Below are 23717 nucleotides of genomic sequence, written 5' to 3'. Positions count from 1 at the left end.
TTTTTGTTCTTCTATTAGAGCTAGTTCACAGTGCATCAGTTGTGTTGCGGAATAATTCCTATGAATATAGGCTTTGAACAAAGTGTGAATTTTTTATAACAGTTTTGGAAAGCTTTTTTTTTCTGAAACTGCGTTATCTTTCTTTCTGTTAACTCAGTGTGGGAGCCACAAACCAGTGGCCAGACAGGGAAGATCAGCCAGTCAACAATTCTTCAGCTGTTCTTCGGTTGGACTGGGCAAGACACCTTACTCTTGCTGAACTTGCACATTACTATGTTCTTCTTGACTCCCCAAGAGTACCCCCTTCACTCACTCAAGTATTTGTGGCTGACGTAACCACATCTTTTGTATTTGATTCAGAATTAAATACCATCGTTTTTTTACTAACACTTCCTAACAACAAGAATAAATAATTATATATGCTCACAGAAGATCCAGATTTAAGCTCTACCCTCAGTATTAGCCAGCTATGAAGCATTCGGCACCCAAGTTTGCTGCTCTCTGACCAATTTCATCTCTTGTCACTCCAGACACTTATAAAATGTCTTTGTCAGCATCCTTTAATATACATGACAGTTCCAGAAAATTATTTTCAAGCTCGCGCCCAATGACAAGGCCTCAGCTCCTCCTTCTTCAGTCCTACTTGTCGTGGGACTTGAATAGGAGGGAAACAAAGCTTTAGATTCTGGTTTCCACAACTCTCTTCAGTATTTTGTAGGGTCCAGGGAGTATGTCCTGGCCTGGAAAGTTCATGTTGTTAGATTGTTTGGAGAATTCTTTGACAGACCCAGTCTGGAGGTTGCTGAAAGGGGTTGTTAAGTTGGAGACTCATTTGCCCAGATATGTCCAGCCAGGTAGCTGGCCATGGTATATTTGCATCCATAAGGCGCTGTCCATTAATAATTGGTTGGGTCTTCCATTACACATCTTTTTGTAGTTTGGTCTCCATGTTTGCATTCTGCACCCCTGGGTCCTCATTTTCTCATTCCTAATGTGTTTATATTGTCAGATTACCTGTACATGTGAGAGGGTGGGGACAAGCATAAGCTTACTCTCCATCAGATCATTTCCTGCTTTTTGTTTTTTCAGCTTTTCCTATAACGTTGGAGATGAAAATATTTGCACAGATGCTTTCTGGCTTCAACTGTATTTGTTAATTAGAATATTCTGTCAGCACATCAACAATAAAAAATGTACTTTTAGCACTTACTAACATCCCCCCTTGCTGAAGCCTGAATTCCATCATTTAATGCTATTTTGACATACAAATCCATTAACGTCACTATTTGAGATATAATTGTAACACATCACATCTGCAATTTATTTTTATTGGTCACTTGAGTCATTTGGTTATTATCCTCCCTCTTTCATCCTTCCTTTTCTTGAATTCAGCTTCAGCCACCTGTCATCACCCTATCAAAAATGTAATACAGTAGAATCTCCTTATAGTAAGCTCTGATATAGTAAACCTTTGGCTATAGTAAATTGAGTCCTGAGGTCCCGACCATGGGATCATACTGTATTACCCATAGACATAAGACCGTTCTCAACTGACTTGTGCTTTAAAGAGGAACTCCAGTGAAAATAATGTAATAAAAAACAGTTCTTCACTTTTACAATAATTATGTATAAATTATTTAGTCAGTGTTTGCCCATTGTAAAATCTTTTAAATCCCTGATTTATAAGGGTAACAAGCTCATTCTCAATGCGACAAAAACTGTTGAGCTCATTGTAGACTTTAGGAAGCACCCCTCCACGCTCCCCCCAGTCTTCATTGATGGAACTGAAGTCTCCAGGGTGTCCGACGTACGGTTCCTCAGTACAACCATAACTAACGACCTTAGGTGGGAGCAAAACACTTCCAGGATACAGAAGAAGGCCCAGCAGAGGCTATTCTTTTTGCGTCAACTGAAGAAATTCGGTATGCCACGCGAACTGCTGACCAGCTTCTACACCGCTACCACGGAATCAATACTCTGCTCCTCCGTCATTGTATGGTATGCAGGGGCATCCGCTAAGGACAAGTACAAACTCCAAAGGGTAATTAACACCGCAGAGAAGATCATAGGATCGCCCCTACCACCTCTGGACCTTCTCCACACAGCGAGACTGGGGTTGAGGGCTTCCAAGATTTCACGGGACCCCTCTCACCCGGGTAACTGCCACTTCAAATTTATGCAAACAGGCCGACGTTACGGGACCATCTACTCCAGAACTACCAGGCGCAGGAACACATTCTTCCCTCAAGCTGTCCTCCACCTGAACTCCACACCCTCCCTCCATAACTGTCCGCAGCGCCTAGTCCCTAGTCAATGCTCGGATCCCTGATCTCTCACCACTCTGGGCAGTACTGCCCCACACTCTAGCTACTAGTGCCCTCAAATGAACTGTTCCCCAGTTTCTAAAATGCATGCTGCTATACCCATCCCATTGTATAAACCTGTCTGTTCTTGTTCTGTGTGTCATGTAAAGAAATGCCTATGCCATGTGTACCACAACCAATTCCGGGCACGACAACTGTCGTACTTGGCGAATAAAGTCAATTCTGATTCTGATTCTGATTCTGATTATATTCTGACATTGATCACATGGTGACATTTTTACTGCTGGCAAGTGAGGTAGCTGCTGTATGCTGTTTTGGCAGTTGGAAACAGCTGTAAACAGCTATTTCCCACAAGGCAACAAAGTTCACAGACAGGAAACTGCCAGAAGTACCTCGGTACTCAGAGCTTCTTGTGGGAGGGGTTTCACCACAATATCAGTCATACAGCACCCCCTGATGGTCTGTTTGTGAAAATGAATAGATTTCTCATGCAAAAGGGGGTATCACTATCAGCTACTGATTAGGATTAAGTTGAATTCTTGGTTGGAGTTTCTCTTTAAACCACATTAAAAGCTTAATGTCTTCGTGTGTACAGGAAAGAAGTAAATGTCTCTAAGCAATCTGACACAATACCTCACACCTCACTGGGTCAGATTACCATAATTGTTATTATTATTATTATTGTGTACCTATATAGCACTGACATCTTCCAGCTCATAATGTATTTTTTCTGATAGTATGGATTCCAAGTTTACTATCTCCTCATGGTGGGACCTGGGCATGAGCAACTTCAAGTAAGAGATGGCCTGTTGAAGTGATGTAGTGAAGTCCATCTCCTAATAGGGGGTTTTCAGGGTTTCCTTTATACTTTACAAAAGCAATACCTGGAAAAGATCTACATACATTGCACACTATTTTGGCAGTTGTATTGATCAACTGCTGCTCAGTAAGTGTGTTTAAAAAGAAAGAAAACCCTAAATAAAGGTGGCCACACACCATACAATTAAAATATCCCATTGTTCGCCAATTCGATAATTTCGATCGGTTGTCCCAAAAAAATCGAGAGCTTTTCTTTGTTCTTAGTCAATGAATCCGATCAAATTTCCCTTTTTTTTTTTTTTTTTTTTTACATTTTTGGAGATTGTACATGTTGGAAATTTCAGACCAACTTTATCAAGAATTGCATGGTGTATGATGGATTGTCAATTACTTAATGTACAGTTCCAATAATTTTTTTTCTGAGCTTTCAACTATTTTATCCATGATTGGGGGAAAACTGAACAGGTGTGTGGTACATTGGTCAGTGAAATATGTTGAATGTTTTGATATTTTAATCAAGTGATCTAAATATTTGATGATTTGGGCTCTCTACATAGCTAGGGCCCTGCTGTGATGAGAAGGAGAATTATCTATATTGGATGTGACGCGATTGAGATATCAAAGCTATAGATCAATTATATATGTGATATTGATAAGCATGATTGAAAAGAAATCTTACAGTATCTAGGTTAGGGGAACAAGGCTTAGTGGGAATTATAACATAAGACTTTGTCCATGATGTTTGTAAATTACCCTCTCACTTGGAATGTATATGCCAGCCTTCCCCATAAGGTAATTAGAGCATGTGGTTCCCATCATTGGGGGCAGGGAATAAATTCCTCAGGCCATAATAGTACAATGAGGCTGTTAGAATACTAGTTTCAGCCAGAATGGAACATGTGCTCACTTTGGGATAAGTGAACAGTTAACTGAAGCAGCTAGGTTTAGTAGTCGACCAATAGAGACTACAGCATTATTTAATTAGACCAATCAGAGATAGTATCGTAAGGCATGTTGGGTCCATCCCATTTTATATGTTAAGAACTTAGGCGGGAAGGTGGGGACATTCAGTCATTCTTGCTCCCTTCAGCCTTTCACACATCCACACCAATGCAAACACACAAACCAGAACAATAGGCCTTTCCTTAATATACCTGCAGATTACTCAGCAATTCATTTCAATTTGTTGAAATATTTTGCAACTATATTTGTAATGTACGGTAATTAAGAATTGTACCTTATTGATTTATTGAATTTTGAATATTCATGGAAGATCAATAATGCCTAAATTAAACAACCACATCTTGTTAAATGATTTATTCTGGTCTCCAAAAGACTTTGTTTTTAAACAACAAATCCCACTTTTAACAGTCAGATTTTTTAATTGTTACAATCATTCAGAAAAATTGATTGCTATACTTGAATTGAACAGATATTTAAAAAATGGTATGGTGTGTGGCCACCTTAAGAATCCCCTATGAGAAGATCAGCTAGTCTAAAACCTGTTAGGTCTGTAGGATTTTACTGACCACTGTAAGTAGCAGCAACATAGGATAAAAGTCATATATAGTGCATTTTAATCTGGGACAAATGTACTTCTTACAATCGTGAAAATGTATAGTCAAATTTATAATTTGAGGCCTGGTTCCCAGTGGTAACTTGCATAACGCACACGATATAATGAGTGTGAACTGTAATGGAGACTGGACATAGACTTTAATACAAAGCCTGCATGCAGGGAGATAGAATAATGCAATCAGTTACAACACATTACTTTTAACAGACTGTACATAGAACTGTATGGGCAGTGAGTTGACATGCAGAATTATTCTGCAATGCAACTGACCACTGCGAACCAGCCCTAAAGGACAACTATAGCAATGTACTTTTCTCCCAGAATAGAAGGAACTATAAATTACCTTTCTCCTGACTTGTCTGGTTTTAGACCACTTCAACTGCTCATGTGTTTACTCCAAGTGCAAAAATAGTATGCAAGTGAATAGGTGGGCTGCCCAGCATCTTTATATAGATCCCTTCCAGGGAGTGCATTTGTAAAGAATAAAGGAAATGTCGAGAATCTCCCATATGGAGATGGACTACTCCAACATCTGTCAGATCTGTTAGCTTTTTACTAGTTACTGTAAGTGACAGCAACATATCAAAATAAAGTAATTTATAGTGCATTTTACTCAAGGGGAAATCTATATTTTATATATATGCATTTTTAAATTTTACACTTTTTTGATAGTGGTCCTTTAACTACTGGTGGACAGAATTAGTTTTATTTTCTGTGCCTTATCACCACCAAAATATTTTTTATTAAAGGGAACCTGAAGCGAGGAATTTTTTTTTAAATAAACACATGATGTACCTGCAAATTAATATCACACACTTACCTCACTGTCAGTTCCTCTCAGAAGCTCACCATTTTCTTCTTACAGTGATCCCTTCCAGTTCTGACATTTTGTCAGAACTGAAACATACCAGTTGCTGTCAGTTATATATCAGCACCTGTCAGTTACAACTAAATGTGCAAGGTAGTATCCATGTTTCCCTATGGCTCAAGTGGGTGACATTACAGTTTAACAGTGTGCTGGCCAGGAAGCTGTTATGGGGTTAATGGCCATTTTTAAAATGGAGGACAGAGAATTCTATTGATCATAGTGGACAAATGGGATGCAGGAGAGGAGAAAGAGATTGAGGAGTAGACTACACAGGAGGTAAGTATGACCTGTGTATGGTTATTTTGACTTTTTATTTTCAGTTCAGGTTCTCTTTAAATAATTAGGAACATAAAAAGTAATTACTACTACACAAAATATCAGCATATGCATTGATTGCAGTTTATTAAAATATACAGTACATTGCAATGTCTCAAGTATATACAGTATACACTATAATCACTTTATACCTATAAGCAAGCTAATGTGTGTTGTGCAAATACAGATATTGCATAGAAATGGATTCCCATCTATTTATCTTTTTGGTATATTAAAATGGAGACGATTCTGCTTGAATGTTTATCAGTGATGTCCATGTGTGGTCTGATGTTTGCTGATTGAGACATGGCATCTGGAGTTGAATCCTTCCTTATGGTGGTGCTGCTGCTGATGGTGGTGCTGCTGGTGCTGCTGGTGATTGTGGTGCTGGCCACTTGCTCCATGAGACTTCCCTGAGAAATGGCTTTGGCCCCCAGTGCTGGAGTGCAGGACAGCTGGCAAAAATGAAGTCAATACGTTGAGATTAAAAAACTATCAGTGTGCAAGGAAAACTTTCAAGAATGCAAGGAAATCTTCTTAACGTGCCTAAAATTAACCCAGTCATTAGGCAAAATCCACATTTGGCGAGCGCATTGATGAAAGTTGACATTAGCTGACCCTAAAAAAGTTTATATTTCTAGAGCAGCCACTTTTATCACAGAATTTGCATGTGTGACTTGGAGATGGGTTCTGCTAGCATTCTCTCAGAGCCATGACATGGTAATATCGAAACCTTCTTGACCGGCCACATCTACTGGCAGATGTGACTGTCAAAACTAATCCACATTGAGTATAGTAGTGAACCTGTTATATTTTTTAAAAAGGTTAGACACATACCAAGGTAGAGAAAAACCTTGAGGTAGATCAGAGGCTTCTCATGGCCTCCTCACTCTCACTGTTGCGCAAGGACCCACTGAACATATCCAATAAGACCTTGTTGGATATGCTCTTGTGGCTGTACAAGCATGGCCATGATGTGCCTGTGTGAGCATGGCCATGCCTGCACAATAAGCCCAAGCCACTTGTCCATGAGTGGCTCTATTGGACAGCCAAGGCCGTACAGGCTTTGTTGTGCACAAAGAGGAGCGTAGCCACAAACTTTCAGAGGGCCTGGGCAGTGGCAGTAATCCTCGAGGAGGACACAGGAAGCCTATCAACCATGCAGAGGCTTCCCTCTTGTTATGTAAGTATTCTATTTCTTATTTTAACAATGCCTTGGAATTACTTTAAGAATCTCTCACACTGGGAAAGGCGGGGGATTAGGGCCCTTTTCCACTAGCGCGTTTTGCGCTAGCGGAATAGCAAAATCGCAAACCGCTAGCGATTTTACAATCGCTAGGGTTTGCTAAATAACATAGGAATCGCGGTAGGGTATTTCCACTACCACGATTCGTTTTTGCCTGAAACGCGATCGCGGCACGGAGCGATATTTGCCGCGATTTTGCTATGCAGTGCATAGCATAGCAAAATCGCGGCCGCAAACGTCGGGAAATCGCCGGTCATTTTTTACCTTTTGCGATTCAGCAATCGCTAGCGTTCAGCGTGAGCGCTAGCGACTGCTAGTGGAAAAGGGCCCTTAATTTGTTTTTGATTTGGTGGAGGAAACCAGAGTGGCTGCGGGAAACCCAATCAAACATAGATAAGACATAAAGGAGTGTAGTGGTTGAGATTAGCAACTAGCAACGTAGTAGTGCCAATGATAGCATTAGACACTCAGCCAATTTACTTATCTCCTAGGAGAAAACTCAAGAGAAGACTCAAGAGAGAAAATTAATTGCATATGGGTTTAGGAGAGATCATTTGTGAGATTAAAAAAATGAGGAAAGATAATTTATAAGAAAAGCTTTGTGAAACAACAAGAATTTAGTTATGCAAGACATGTAATTTTCACAAGCAGAGGAAGCAAGATGTCTGCCCCACAAAGACCACATATTTTGCAGTTCTGTTTAACAAGGTGAGATTATGGGAATATGCATTAGGAAAAATAATGGAATGTGGTTATAAAGAGCATGGTAAAGAGGGGATCAAGTGAAATAACTCTTTATCCAGGTTTCCTTTAAATTACCAAAAGCTTACAAATCAATCAATATATGTATGTTATTAAGCTTGGCCATACACATATAGATTTTCACCCAATATTCCAAAACAAACATTGGGTGAAAGGAAAGGAATCTATTTCTACCACACTCAGCACATCAATTTTTAATAGATTCCAGCAATCTATCGAAAATTGATCTGCAGTTTAGCACTGTTCGTTGAAGTGCAACGCTATGGGCTGTCGATCTACCAACCCTCCTGCCCCACCTCTATTCAAAATAGATGTTCCATCTTCTCTGAACAGTACTTTTTAAAAGAAAAATTGAGACTCCATTGGCCTGACAATTTGGAGGAATTGATTCCCATTTGATTTGATCAGAATTTGCAGGGTATCAAACAAGAACATTGAAAATTAATGTGTGTATGGGCATCATCAATTGTGAACTATATTTAAGTCAAATTTATTTTTAACCAACACAATATGGAAAGTTAACTTGTAAATTCCATGCGTGAATTGTAAAATCCTCAAAAGTATTGTAGATTCATGTTTTATGCCTATAAGCTTTACAAATGTTACAACCATTTTACTTACAAATATTTACGTGGCCCTCTACAGCTAATCTGAAAAACACAAGAACAAACATTATCAGTTCAGAAAAACACAAGAAAAAAACATGGACGCCAGGAGCTTGATCTGGTGTATTATCGTAGATACCAGAAGCAATATGTAAAACAAAGGTGGTTATACTCACAAAGCTAGGTTGCACAAGAAACAAAAAGAAAAACCGAGAGCCCAATATAGTGCAGTAAGTCTAACAATTGTTGGCGAAATAATTAACAGATGTGGATATGCTCACAAACACGGGTTACCACATAGGCAACCACTTGAAATGCAGGTGGGGAGCATTAGAACCTGACCCCACTTAGGTTTAAGAAGTCGCTCTCTGTAGATAGAAAGAAGGGGACGTCCCCTCCACCCAAGGTGGACTATATACTGTGCAAATTTGGACAGAGGCGCCAGGCAGGTTAAAATGATCTAAAAACAACTAAAAAGGAGGAGTACAGGTGGACTTACCTCCTGAAATGAAGGACAATCGACATTGTTCAAATCGCAAATAACTATTTATTTTGGCACTCCGCAACGCGTTTCGCAGGTATAACCCGCTTCATCAGGCAAGGAGTGTCGCATTGCCACTATTGGACCTTTTTGAGCTTGCACTCCTTGCCTGATGAAGCGGGTTATACCTGCGAAACGTGTTGCGGAATGCCAAAATAAATTGTTATTTGCGATTTGAACAATCTCAATTGTCCATCATTTCAGGAGGTAAGTCCACCTGTATTCCTCCTTTTTAGTTGTTTTTAGATCATTTTAACCTGCCTGGTGCCTCTGTCCAAATTTGCATAGGTTGCACAAGAGGTAACCACTCAGAAGAGCATATGGGGAAGTATCGTCCCTACTCGGTCTTGTGGTGGTAAGATGGTGGTTGCTGCTCCTCAAGAAAAGTCCATAGGATAGGAGGTGCCCAGTTTGTGATACCTGTTTTTGATACTCCTGGGCGCCTCCTATCCTACCTCCAAAACATTATCAGTTATATTTTACATTTGTACTGTATATTTTTTTTCCTTAAAACATTAAATATCAACTACAATGATGTGTTGTACGTATCATAGAACTGCTGAGTTTATACAACCCAGTAGAGGGTACTATCTTAGTGGCTTGGCTTTGTCATCTGCTATTATTGGGGCCCCAAATATACCCTCACCTACCAAGCCCGTTTAATATCCCAATGAGGCAATTACCTTTGCTCTGCATTGGTCCAAGATGTGATGAGATACATGGGACTGAAAGGGTGCATGAGTGGCATTAGAAGGGGTTGGGGGAGGGTTGTGTTTCATGGCTGGCTGGGGTGCGGCAAGGGAGGAGGTGACATAACTGGAGTTCCAACCAAAAAACCCTACGTCTCAGGACTTGCAGTGGTTATGTACAGCACTGTGGGTGGCAGCAGTTAATGCTCAATGTGGCAAAGGTGATAAGCTGGTGTGATGGACACAGTTTTCTTCCCAGTCTGTGCCATGTTAGAACGGCTTTGCTTTGTGTCCGTAATCTGCACACCTCATCAGTTTATTACTTAGGATGGTGTATTTAGTTAGTGTGTTACGGAAGACTTTCTTATCATTATCATATGTAAGTATTTCTCAACATTATTGTGTTATGTACTACTTTATGAAAGCCTGTTCCTGCCAACAAATAGGAGACTATAGTATGCCACTAACTGAGAGGAGCATAAATGAACTGTAAATATGAAAATGTCCACACACTGCCTACCCATTGCATCTCAATCCCACCCCCTTAGACAACCCCTCCCCCCATCCCCCTATTATTGTCTTTGTTTTGCCATTGCCAAATACCTGTATATATTTTGGTCATGCCAATAAACCTAATTTGAATTGTATTGAATTAATCATCTTAAAGAGACCCTGTAACAAAATTTTCAACCTTATTACTTTTATCCCATAAGTCCCTATACCTGTTCTAATGTGGTCTGTCTTACTGCAGCCTTTGCTAGTTGCATAGTCGCTGTAATATCTCTGTTATCTAATCTAATCCTCTTTCCTTTGTCAGCTTTGTCGGCTCAGGCAAGAATGTGCTGCTCTGCTTGTGATATGGAGAAGCTATACACACCCTCTCCACACCCCCTGCAAGCTCTGTACTAGTCACAGATTTAGCTTCTCTAAACCTATCACAAGCTGGTTAGCAGCCATGTCTTTTGTTTGTAAACACTGCCTAAAACTGGCAATTACAAGCCAGGATTGCAGCAGGGAGTGGCAGAAACAGCACAGAGGGGCCCAGGAGAACATAATGAATAGAAGGGTATGCTTTTTATTGTAAGAATTTTAGAGTACAGATTCTCTCTAAGTACTTCTTGGTTAGAACATTTGAGATATATGAAGGTACAGGACAGTGTGGTACCAAATTTTTTTCTGGTTGAACTTGATGGACGAATGTCTTTCTTTCCAACCAAACTTTATAACATTTATAAGCAGTTTATTTTTAATAAAATAATAATTAAAAAAATATTTTTTTCCTGTTTCATCAATATTAAAACATATTTACAAAATAATGTGTGGCTTCTGTAAGTGGCATTGGTAAAAATGCAATTCTCAGTTCAGAAGCTTTCTTTGATTTTAAAGGACTTAAAGGAAACCTTAAGTCTGATTAAAAAAAATGACATTTACTCACCTGGGGCTTCCCTCAACCCCTTGCAGCCAATCAGTGCCCTCGCCGTGTCTCGGAGATCCTCCCTTACTCGCCGCCGACCACTTACGGTTTGGCCGTCATCGGCCGACAGGCATGGGAACGCGAAGAATCACTCGCGTTCCCATGCCTGTCGGCCGGTGACGGCCAAACCGGAAGTGGTCGCCGGCGAGGGAGGGAGGATCTCCGAGACACGGCGAGGGCACTGATTGGCTGCAGGGGGTTGAGGGAAGCCCCAGGTGAGTAAATGTAATTTTTTTTAAATCAGACTTAAGGTTTCCTTTAAGTAACATCGCCCCCTATGCTGCTATTGCGGCCTAGGGGGTGATATTGTGGCTGGGAACGCGAAGAATCACTCGTGTTCCCATGCCTGTCGGGTCCTGTCGGCGAAACCGGAAGTGGTCGCCGGCGAGGATGGGAGGATCTCCAAGACACGGCGAGGGCACCAATCGGCTGCAGGGGGAGGGAAGCCCCAGGTGAGTAAATGTCATTTTTTTTTATCAGGTAAAGGTTACCTTTAACCTGTTCCCATACTCAGGAATTCTTTTTCAAACAAAAGCTATGGGATGATCATGCTCACAAAAAGCCCACACATTCAGTAAATAATCACTTTTACCACTGCTGACTTCTGCCATGAAGAAGTGTGAATGTCAACAGCCAACAGTACTGAAGCACTGCTTGTCCATCACCATTTGATCTTTGGTGTAAACATTCTCCTCTCAGCTGAGCTTAGAGGTTGAGATAACACTTTGGTGGTTGAAACAGCATGGCAGAACTCACAAAAAGGGTCAATATACTCTGGAGCTTTGGACAGCAATGTGAGATGACATTGTGTACCAAAAATCAATGTACTGTATTTAGGTATTTAGAATATGGCAGAATTAATTATTACTGCCTGATCCAAAATATAGACGCCTATGTATATATAGGCTTTGTCAGCTTCTGAATATACCAAGGCTGATCATACTGTCATTGTCGACAGAGATGATTATGTTACTATGCTGATCACTATTGTTCCTATGAGATAAGTCTACAGCTGGAAGTAAGGGAAGTATTTATTGTATGGAGAGACTTTTAAACCACTGACCTGCCCTCTTCTCCCTCCAGCATCTTCCTGTAGGTGGCGATCTCGATGTCCAGAGCCAGTTTGACGTTCATCAGTTCTTGGTACTCTCTCAGTTGGAGAGCCATGTCCTGCTTGGCCTTCTGTAGAGCAGCCTCCAGCTCAGCCAGTTTATGCTTGGCATCTCTGACTGCAGCTTCACCACGTTCCTCAGCCTCACTAATGGCTGCTTCCAGCGCAGCACGCTAATAATGGTGCAAAAAAGAATAAATACAGTTATGTTTCTAGAAATAAGACTGTACATCCTTCAGCATGGCCAGACTTGTAACCAATAGCCTATTTACCTAGGGATTCATTCATATTAGTTTGCTGTCTTTAATCAGATCTAATACTGATTAGTGCTTATGCCCCATACACACTCTAGATAAAACTCGGCAGAGGCGGGAAATAATTACCACTGCTGCTGAGAATCTTGTGTGTGTGTAGAACAGCTCCCAACCCCCTACCTCGCTGTCCGCTCGGCAAGTGATTTGCTCGGCAGATCAGTTAGACCGAGAGCATTGTTCTCCCTACTTACCCCACCCACCATGTGACATCATACCTGCCCCACTCTGACCACCCTCTACACTCCCCTACATAGGAACAGAACACGTTGATAGCATCGACCTAGCAATCTTGCCCGAGAGACCTGTTTTCAGAATTATAAATGCTTCTTGCTACTTTACATTGCTTTACATTGGTATATCGCTCCACCCTCCCACTGATGTTTAGCTTAGGCTTGATGTCACACAGTTTTCTGCCCCAGAGCATTCTGGGATATCAACTGATGCTACTGCTCACTACAGAGATGGGAATAAAACCTTTCCATAATATTTTACCTTGCCAGCAGTAAAGATGGCGGCACCACTGATACATTTAAGAATGCAAATCATGGTGAGGAAAGATATTACAACGGGCAAACATTTACTAAATAATTTTGTAGATGAAAATTGTAAAAAAAATAGCAATTTTCTTCATTAAGTCCTTTCCTTCCCTACTGACCCCTTTATATGCCATGGGAGGTCCCTACATCACCTATGTTGGGGAGAAGTATGTGAACAACAATATGAAAGACACCACTGAGGAGTGAGCAGTGTAAGGCCGGGCACCCACTTCTGCTTGCAAATCACTCTCAAAACGCTGAGAGCGATTTTGCAACTTAAAAGTGGAGCGATTTCCAGAGCGGTTTAGAGGAAAGCGATTTGGGGCCCTGCATTCCCCTATTAAATCGATCTGGAAATGCTGCATGCAGGGTGATTGCAATTTTGGCAAATCACTCCTGTGGGCTCACCTCCATCAACTTTCATTAGCCTAGTGTTACAGAATTGCCGGCAATTCTGAAATGCAGCTAAAAGTGCTCTAGTGGGCCATAACCCTAAAGTATGTTTGTATAACATTTGCATATCTTCCCCATTTCTACTGTATCCATATTGGTACCTGGGACTTGGCACACTCAATTTCTCCTTTAAGCTTCTGAATCCTGTGATTGAGTTCGGCGATCTCATTTTTGCTGTTCTGCAGATTGTCTCCATTTCTTCCAGCAGCCAATCGTAGATCTTCAAACTGCAAATAATAATGAAAACATACAGAGCATTCTTTTACAGCTTTTTTTGTTAACTTGTGCTTTGTTTATTTCCCCAATTAGAGCAATTAGATTACAGTTTTGCTCCGTGTCCAGGCACAGGATATGTTCCGTTTTTAAGGCCCCTTTCACCCCGTGTTACGCTGCCCTGCTGCATCCCCCCCACAAGGTTCATGCAAGTCTATGGAGACTTGTACACTTCACACGATGCAACACGGTGCGCCTGAAGTAGCAAAGTGGCCGGATTCCCAACGGAAGGACTGCAGCACGTTACTGCATGATCCGTGCCTGACGCACAAATTAAGGAGCAATGCAAGTCAAAGGGGCTATGCAGCAAGTGTGCACGACGGGAGTGCGGTGAGATGTGGCGCGCATGCACAGACTGAAGTGAATCCCAGTGACGTACTTCCTGCCCACCATATTCATATTAGATTGGATGATTTTTTTTTCTCATTTGTTCTTCTTTCAGAAATGATGTTCAGCTCTTTGTAAATACATGTATTTATTTACTAAAAGTGTGACTCTATACTTAATCCTCATTGTTTATTTTCAAATGACAATGTGACAAAACAGTAATGATAATAGAAATGACCAGGGTGATTTGAATGATAAAACTACGCCTTGGCTCATGAATTCTTCTGTAGCAAGTGTGACCAAGAGTGTGGTGAGAGCATGGATGCAGTTGTGGCAGGGGTGGGTCTATGTGTCCCTCTTTCTTATCTCTATAAAAATTGAGAGTATTATTAAAGCAAACCTGTAACTTTAAAAAAAAGGTAGGTAAAGGGAAGCTTGGGGATGGTTCAAAGGATTCCAATGTCTACCTGGATCCTACACCCAGTACACCCTCTTCTTGTTTGCAGTCTTGCTCTCCTCTGTGTTCAAGCATGGCTATGCACAAACATGGTCACGCCCTTGCATAAGCACAAAGTCGTGCATGGATGAGCAGCTTTGGTTTCCTGCACAGACACAACCATATTTTCACAGTGCGGCCACGCTCATACACAGAGGACAGCATGGCTATGAGAACATATCCAATACGTTCTGGACGGATATGTTCAGAGCAGTGGTCGGCTCCTGGATGGACCGAGAAGCCCCTGGACTATTCAAAGGGCTTCCTTATACTTAGGTGAGTATCTCATGTTTTCCCATGTCTTTACAGGTTTCCGTTAAATCTGAGTAAAATGATGTTTGTGTCTGTGTGTATGTGTATTTCTGACACTAGCATTGCTTGATAATGACAAAGAGCAAGATTCCTATATGTCCCTAAATTACAGAGGGGTGTATCTTCTTCCCAATATGCGATACTCACCCTAGACTGGTACATGGCCTCAGCCTCAGCTCTGCTTCGGCTAGCAACCTCTTCATATTGAGCTCTGACCTCAGCGATAATACTGTTGATGTCCAAGTCTCTGCTGTTGTCCATGGACACAAGGACTGATGTGTCTGAAATCTGTGACTGGAGTTGACTAATTTCCTGAAGATTAAAATAATAACAGTAATAATAAAGGCACAATACATTTATCGCTAACCAATATACTGTATGCTATTGAGTTTACAGTGTTGATATGGGTCAATAGTAGCATTCGAATATTTACCGCTTCATACAAAGTCCTCAGGAAGTTGATTTCCTCACTTAGAGAGTTTGCCTTGGCCTGAAGTTCAGCTTTGTTCATGAAAGAACCATCAACATCCTAATAGTAGAAATACAATATATGAAGCCTTTTTTAAACTGGACACAAATTATTTTTATCCCCTTTTCCCTACCCCACCTCAAAACGTCATATAAAGCAAAGGTCTCATTATAGACGACTAGCAATAAAACCATTATTTGACCCAAACTGGTCTGATCATGCGTTTAAAGAGGTGGGATTTAATTATGTTAGTGGGGCACAGAGGCTGGTTGTGGACACTAACACCAGCCTCTGTTGCCCCATGGTGTGCCTCCATGTCCCCCCTGCGTGCCGCTATACCCCCCGCAGTGCTAGCGACACACAGCGTGTCGCCAGCACAATGTTTACCTATGCCTGTCTGTTAGCGCCGCTCCCCCGCCTCCTCTGTATCGGCGCTACCCGCCCGAGTCCCTTTCCTCTACCGCTGATTGGAGGGAAGTGACGCGGGTGGGTAGCGGCGATACGGAGGAGGCGGGGGAGCGGCGCTAACAGACAGGCATAGGTAAACATTGTGCTGGCGACACGCTGTGTGTCGCTAGCACTGCGGAGGGTATAGCGGCGCGCAGGGGGGTCCTGGGGGCACACCATGGGGCAACAGAGGCTGGTGTTAGTGTGCACAACCAGCCTCTGTGCCCCACTAACATAATTAAATCCCACCTCGGGTTCTCTTTAAGGCCTGAAACACTAGTGTGAAGGTATACTCTTTATGTTTAAGTTCCGATATATTAAGGAACAATTTGGAAGCTACCAGCCCAGGTTCATGTGATTGTGGGTTCAATGAGAAAAAATATCCATATTATTTTAAATACAAGGTCCTAACATTTATGAAATGGGGGTATTCGGAGAGGTAGAAGGAATGAAGTAAGTAATTTCTTCTGTTTGGGGTTTAGTGCATGGCATATTCAGAGCATCAGAATCTAGTATGGCAGGGACTTTTGAGCATGGACTCTTAGCTGTGTTGTAAGCCCTAAGAAACACAACAAATGACTTTTACAATAAAATGTGTCTTTGTCTAGTTTTTAAAACCCATGTCTGGACTTTCTATATTATTTTCATAATAATTATCTGAAATATAATTGTTGATTGTAAGCCCTTCATACAGGGGAGTTATAAGACACAAGTAACTGTGCATATCTTTGTAGTCCCTCCATTCATTCATTAATAAAGGGAGCATATCACCTCCATTGTATCTAACATATCACAGCAATTTATGGTGTTGCCATTTTTAAAAATCCTATTTTTTTGTAACACACCCAACAATGAATTATTGCTTTATTATTGAATTGGTATTATTGTTACTGTTGCTATTATTATTATTACAATTATATACATATATTATTGAATGATTGCTACCTACCCTCTTCAGAAGTACAAATTCATTCTCAGCGGCTGTTCGTCTGCTGACTTCACCTTCATAGCTGTGAAGAGACATGTTTCTCCTTCAGAACAGGTACTTAAAACATCACAATATGCTACAGAAAAAAATAAAGTGTATAACAAACTGATCTGCCCAAACAAGAGCTTGCATTAGGTCAAGCAGATCCCCAACAACAGACTGCTCAGATTCATCATCCAACAAACAGCTCTACACAATGAACTGCTCCATGCAGTAAACATACATCAGCAGCTAGAGGAAGAGCATAATTTCATTAATAATAATAATCATAATAATTAACTTAAAGGGCAGGTCCAAACCCCCCCCCCCCCCCCCCCAAAAAAAAAACAAGATATACTTACCTGGGGCTTCCTCTAGCCCCTGGCAGCCAATATGTTCCTTGCAACAGCTCCAGAATGCCGAAGTCGGCATCCTGTGCAAGTGCCCGGCCTCGCCACTCGCGATTGCTCTCATGTGGCCTGGAGCATTCTGCACAGGCGCAGAACTAATGCGCCTGTGCAGAATGCTACCAGCCACTGGAGCGAGATCGCAAGCTCCACGGCCGCGAGCTCACACAGGAACAGTAGATGCCAACCTAGCAAGGTTGGCATCTGCAAAGTAGGGGACCCCAGGATGGATCTGCCCTTTGAAGGAGATCTGAGGTGGCACAAGGGAATTATGCTTTAGTTTCCCACGGCTTCTTCCAGCCCCTAGATGTCTGTGTGTCCATTGCTGGTCTTCTGGTGTGCCACAGAGTCCCGCAGTCAGCCTCGTCACCTCTCGTGATCAGGCTCCTGCTGCTTGAGTGTTATGTGAATGTGCAGTGCTACTGCGCATGTGCAGAACATTCCCAGCAGTGACAGCACGATCATGACAGGCATGTGGCGGCAGGGGGACTCTGTCGCACAGCAGCAGCAATGGAGGCACACACTTCTAGGGGGTGGAAGAAGCCCCTCCCCAAGTAAGTAAAGCATAATACCCTTGTGTCACCCCGATATCCTTTACATTTTAACTGAGAATCACCACCAGATCAGGAATACCGACAAATCATAGAGATACACTAGATCTAGAGGAGAAGAATTTAGTTTTTTGCTTATTTCTTGTGTTGTTTGCAAAGTGTAGAAAGATTTGAGAAAAATTCAGCAAAAATAGCTTGTATGAAAAATGATTTAACTGTGAAAACGTGGAACGATATTTTTACCGCAAAAATGTTTTTACATTAAAAACTGAAAAACTCATTTTCGATGGCATTTTCTTCAAAAATCAAATTTAAAATTATTTTCGCAAAAATAAAAGTGGAAAGAATATTGACATTTGACTCATCACTGCTTGTTGCAATGAAACGTAAACTGCTCGTTCTTTCAACTTTTACTTTTTCAAGCGTAAGTAAATGCATCAAGTGAAATAGCTGCAAAGCTGCAAATTCAATTCTTAGCTCCTTTGAGACATGGTTAGTGAAGAAGATGTCAGTGCTATATCAGTGCTTAAAGGATACCAGAACCAGAAGGCTCTGGTAAAAATGGTAGATGCAGTGTGTAGGGGGTAAAAATACTGGCCACTCCTCCTGGTTCCCTCCGTCTGCCGCGGTTCCTGCTGTATACATGCTGATGTCCCGGCGACTTTGTTGACCTTTGCCCCAGACATACTGCACCCTGTATGCCCTCCCTCACACCCAAGCATGGTAGTAAGATGGGCTCCCCCCTCCCTCCCACCCCAGTATTGTAGCCTGTTGGACTTCCCTCTTCACTTCTGGCTGGCGCATAGTTAGAGGCTCAGAAGCACGGTGACACCTCCGTCTCCTCCGTGCTGCATGTGCGCTCCACTAAACCAAGCGTCACCTGCTAATCAAACCGCCAAGGCTACTGTACTTCCCCTCTCTCCTCCCGCTCTGTTGTGCACCATGGTATGGTCTCTCTGCCCCCCCCCCCCCCTCCACAGAAGCAGAATGCACTGCTAGGGCCTGATTCACAAAGCGGTGCTAACAGTTAGCACACTGGTGAAAAGCCCTTTATCACGCCTAAACTCAGTTTAGGCATGATAAGTTTAGGTGTGATAAGTTTAGGTGTGATAAGTTTAGGCATGATAAGTTTAGGTGTGATAAGTTTAGGCATGATAAGTTTAAGCACCAACTGCGTGAGCACTGTAGTGCACAGCTGATCAAAAGTTTTGCGCTAGCAAAGTTTGGTGCACTTCGCATTGAGTTTAATGGCGCTGCTTTGCGTGCGGGACTTTGCATGCTATCTACACTTATCTAAACTTAGCATGCCTAAACTTATCACACCTAAACTTATCACACCTAAACTTATCACGCCTAAACTGGCTTTTCACCAGCGTAGTGCAATGGTTATCACGCCTAAAGTCTCTAACTGGGTTAGCACCACTTTGTGAATCGAGCCCCTAGTGTGCAAGTTAGCATTGCATCTGTACAGCTCGTCCCCAAACTGTTTCCTGAGTCGAGCTGGTAATTTTTAAAAGATCAGTAAAATAAAAATAAATAACAAGTATCTAATTTCTTTTTGAACGTATTCTGTATTTGTTTTGTTATTCTTTTTTCATATACATCTACAGTAGCTTTTGGGAAGGATGTGTTTCCCATAAAACCGATGAAGACCACTATTTGTATGTGTGTTCAAAGTTATTTAGTTAAGTTGACCCTATCTCACTGAAGGCTCCTTTCCTACTACCGGTTCTTAGATTGTTACACAGTGTGCTAGAAATTCTCTCTGCATGGTGACTGAGAGCAAACAATTGTCACAATGCTAAATGCCAAAGTTGCTTCTTGTCACCTATGAGGGTTTCATTTTACGAAAGAGAAGAGATAAGGGCAGCAGTGTGTAACACAACAGCGGTCATACAGACAAATCAGTGTAATTAAAAATGACATATAGCAGCACCTTCTCCTTAGCTCATCCACAGTACCCTCCAGATTACTCCTCTGAGTAGCTAAACGAGAACTTTCATGTTCCACACTTTCCAGCTGCCTCTTGAGGTTTCCAATAAAAGCTTCAAACAGGGGTTCAATGTGGCACTTGGCTGTCTTCTGCTCCTGCAGAAAGGCCCACTTGGTCTCCAGCATCTTGTTCTGCTGTTCCAAGAATCTCACCTGTTATAGAAATAAAATTAAGTTAAAGCGAACAGTGAAAATAATGTAATGAAAAAAGTGCTTATTTCTTACAATAATTATGTATGAATAATTTAGTCAGTGTTTGTCCATTGTAAAATCTGTCCTCTCCCTGATTTACATTCTAAAATCTATCACAGGTGACATTGATGTCTGTGGAAGGAGATGCTGCTTTTTTGGTATTTGGAAACAGCTGTTATTTCCCACAATGCAACAAGGCTCCCACAGGGTGATGTCAGTACCTAGGTGCTGATATCACGCTGTGGGAGGGGTTTCACCACAATATCAGCAACACAGAAGCCCCTGATAAAAAGTTAAAGATTTCTCATGGGAAAGGGAGTATTAGCTACTGACTGGGATGAAGTTCAATCCTTGGTTGTACTTGAAACGGTATCTCCCATTGTAATGTACATTTTTGGGGTTCTGAGGCTAACGGTAACAGTATGTGGATCAATATAGGCTCTAGCAATTCTTGCTAGCTATCAATCACTCCTGAATTTAAAAGAAATTGGGTAGTAGTGATCAATGTACCACCTTGAACAACTTGATCTTGATCAAATATGAGCTAAAAAAAACGGATGGCAAACCAATTCTGCCACTAGCAGTGGCGCAGCTACAGACCTTGGGCCCCAATGTGGAATATGGATCACCCCCACCGCCTTTAATTCCTACATGAAATAATGTGCTCCCTCCCACCCCAGAATGGTAGCCAGCTGGGCTCCCCCCTCCCTCCGACACAGTATGGTAGTCATATGTGCTCCGCCTTTCTCCCACCCCAGCATGGTAGCCATATGGTCTCCCCCTCCCTCTCACCCCAGTATTGTAGCCAGATGGGCTCCCTCTCGCTCACACCCCAGCATGCTAGCCAGATGGGCTGCCCCTACCTTCCACCTAAATATGGTAGCCAGATGGGGTCCCTCCTCCCACCAACCCTAGTATGGTAACTAGATGTACTCCACTCCCTTATCCCCCTCCATCTACTCCTCCCACACTGGTATGGTAGCTAGATGTGAATTCACTTGCTCAATGGAAACTTACTGACATAACCAACCACCTTTTAAAAGATTTGTTCCAGAAATTATTGGCTTAGAGATCAAACATTCTAAAGTCAATTGATCTCTAGCAGATTTGTTTTTAGTGATTTAATCTGCTGGAAAAAATGACAGTATGTAGCTTAGACAGTATCTAGCCATGGCCATAAACAATAATCAGATCACTGGGAAGTTTAACACCACATTATAGTCATTTCCTTAATCTCCCTAAAATACCATGGCAACGTGGAATCTATTTAACTAGCTGATATCAAGCATTTCAAGTAAGTGTCTTTTTACACAACTAATGATGGTCATGTCTAGGAGAAATCATGGAGAAGCATGTGATTTGTTTGATCAGCTGATAGGTTTGCAAAGTTCTGTTTTGCTGTGATCACATCCTGCTTTAGCACATGATCATGGCTAGCATATCTATCACCCGACCAAACTGATCACACGCTTCTCTGTGAGTTATTCTGGACATGACCATCCCTATACACAACTACATATTATAATAAAACATTTTTATGTTATTTAAGTTTTTATGTGGTAACAATATACTGTAACATCCTGTGTCTTCTACATATTTAGAAGCAATTTAAAGAAAAGCGATAGTCTAACTGTACTTTTTGTTTTGGATAGTGTTATAATGTAGAATTGTATTGTTGTCTGTGTCTCTTCACTCCAAATCTTGGTAGGCTTGTCATTGATATTGGAACTGAGAAAAACCATCTTAAAGCTGACAAAGACAGCATTGAACATCTCACAGATACTCTAGTCCTTTTCATTTTTTGGCTATTTATTTATTTCAATGCTAGATTTACTATTATTGCATTTGCTATGTTATATGTTTAGCTTATCCATATGTTAACCTCACCTTGTCAATGAAGGAGGCAAATTTATTATTCAGGCCTTTAATTTGGTTCTTTTCTTCAGTTCTCACTTTTTGGATACTTGGGTCAAGCTCAAGGTTGAGAGGAGCCAGTAGACCCTGGTTCACAGTAATTGCAGTAATCCCTCCAGAGCTAGATGCTCCTCCAAATCCATGACCAAGTTTAATAACGCCAAATCCATGTCCATGTCCAAATTCATGTCCTGCTTTTCCTACATGGGTGCTTCCTGTTGATACCTTATGGTCCTTTGATCCAATATTATGGGTACTCCTGCAATGCTGGACCTTGTGACCATGTCCAGAGTGCTGGGAAGAGTGAGAGAAAAAGCGTTGGGAACTGGAATGTTTAGGTGAAGCCACAGAACTAGAACTGAGGTGCTTGTGTCCAGATGAGGCCAAGACAGAGTAGTGAGACATGATGGATCTTCTCTCAGTTGATGTGCCAAAGATGCTGTGTGCTGTGCTTAGCAGTGTTCAGTGTGCTAACAAATGCCGAGTCCCTTTTATATCAAACTGGGTGTAGTTAATAATGCTGACATTGTTATTGTCTCTTATGATTTCAGTTTGATGAAACTATATCCTTCTTTTATCACTGAAAATAAAACGGGAACCCACCTGTATTTTCAAAGCTGTGACACTTTTACTAGTGAATAACTCATTATAATAAAACAGTATCTAATTGGTACAAGCAATATAAACAGATGACACTATAACATGAAAATGGCGTGTGTTTAATCAAGTAATGTATTGTAACAGTTTTTGTACAGGCTTCATATTTGACTAATGATGACAACATACTTTCAGTTACTGTGTGACATGTTCTTGCTACATTTCAAACCTGCAAGATACCTAAAGGTCTTTGGGTCTGGAACACTTGCAATAATTTCCTTTACATATTAACATTATTATTATTTTATTATTACTGATAATAATATACTTATAATATAAGTATATATCTTCTGTAGAATACAGAACAGACAAGAGGGGGGCATAGATGTTAAACATTCTGTACAATCACAATGTTCAAAAACACGTACATACATAGTTCATGTGTGGTTTAAAAAACATCAATACTAATACATGTTAATTGGGTTCAACTGAAAAAGGAAGCACTAGGAAGGCCATGTATGCTCTTGCAAGCTTACAATCTAGAGGGTAGTGGTGTGGAGACACTAGGTAGGCTTGTTTAATCATGCTAAATGCTTTTTTGCTAGCATAAAACAGTTTGGCATTGGTTCCTGGTGTTTTGACACAATCCTATAACTACACAAAGCGCTCAGGTGTTCACTAAAAGTGTTATACCCTTTGTTCGAGGGAAGCCACGTTGTGGTTCAATTCAAACTATGCAATCCAATAATACCACAGCTGTCTGCTTCCAACACATACTTTGCTTTATTAGTAAATCACTGCCAACACAATACCCACTTCCCCACTAAAAGGTGGTCAACATTAAGGCTATAGGCCAAACCATACACAGCCGGTAGAGTGGGGCCGAACCTCCGATTTTAGGTTCGCGAACCGGGTTCGCGAACTTCCGCGTAAGGTTTGGTTCGCGTAAAAGTTCGCGAACCGCAATAGACTTCAATGGGGATGCGAACTTTGAAAAAAAAAAAAATTCTGCTGGCCACAAAAGTGATGGAAAAGATGTTTCAAGGGGTCTAACACCTGGACCCCCAGGTGGAGGAGTGGGATACATGCCAAAAGTCCCCGGGAAAAATCTGGATTTGACGCAAAGCAGCGTTTTAAGGG

General features: G+C 41.4%; 1 protein-coding gene across 1 annotated transcript; it reads right to left on the bottom strand.

Annotated features, from left to right (window-relative positions):
* Positions 1–6166: 6166 nt before the first annotated feature.
* LOC137544842 (keratin, type II cytoskeletal cochleal-like) lies at positions 6167–22385 on the bottom strand. Its single transcript, XM_068265934.1, has 9 exons — positions 21954–22385; positions 19819–20027; positions 16907–16967; positions 15475–15570; positions 15189–15353; positions 13735–13860; positions 12283–12503; positions 8532–8560; positions 6167–6357 (listed from the first exon to the last, which is right to left on the bottom strand). The coding sequence occupies exons 1-9, from the start codon at positions 22383–22385 to the stop codon at positions 6167–6169; spliced, it is 1530 nt and encodes a 509-aa protein (XP_068122035.1).
* Positions 22386–23717: the final 1332 nt, after the last annotated feature.

Source organism: Hyperolius riggenbachi, chromosome 2 (genome assembly GCF_040937935.1).
Source record: "Hyperolius riggenbachi isolate aHypRig1 chromosome 2, aHypRig1.pri, whole genome shotgun sequence".
In the NCBI taxonomy this organism is placed as follows: Eukaryota; Metazoa; Chordata; class Amphibia; order Anura; family Hyperoliidae; genus Hyperolius; species Hyperolius riggenbachi.
This window is presented reverse-complemented; position numbering and strand designations above follow the sequence as displayed.

Bases quoted from the DNA above. Each gene is read 5' to 3' on its own strand.
- LOC137544842 (XM_068265934.1), bottom strand. From the start codon at position 22,385: ATGTCTCACTACTCTGTCTTGGCCTCATCTGGACACAAGCACCTCAGT. The intron at 13,861-15,188 runs GTGAGTATCGCA...TATTATTTGCAG, and splicing joins AGGCCATGTACCAGTCTAGG to TTTGAAGATCTACGATTGGC. The intron at 12,504-13,734 runs GTACCAATATGG...CACCATTATTAG, and splicing joins TTGAGTGTGCCAAGTCCCAG to CGTGCTGCGCTGGAAGCAGC.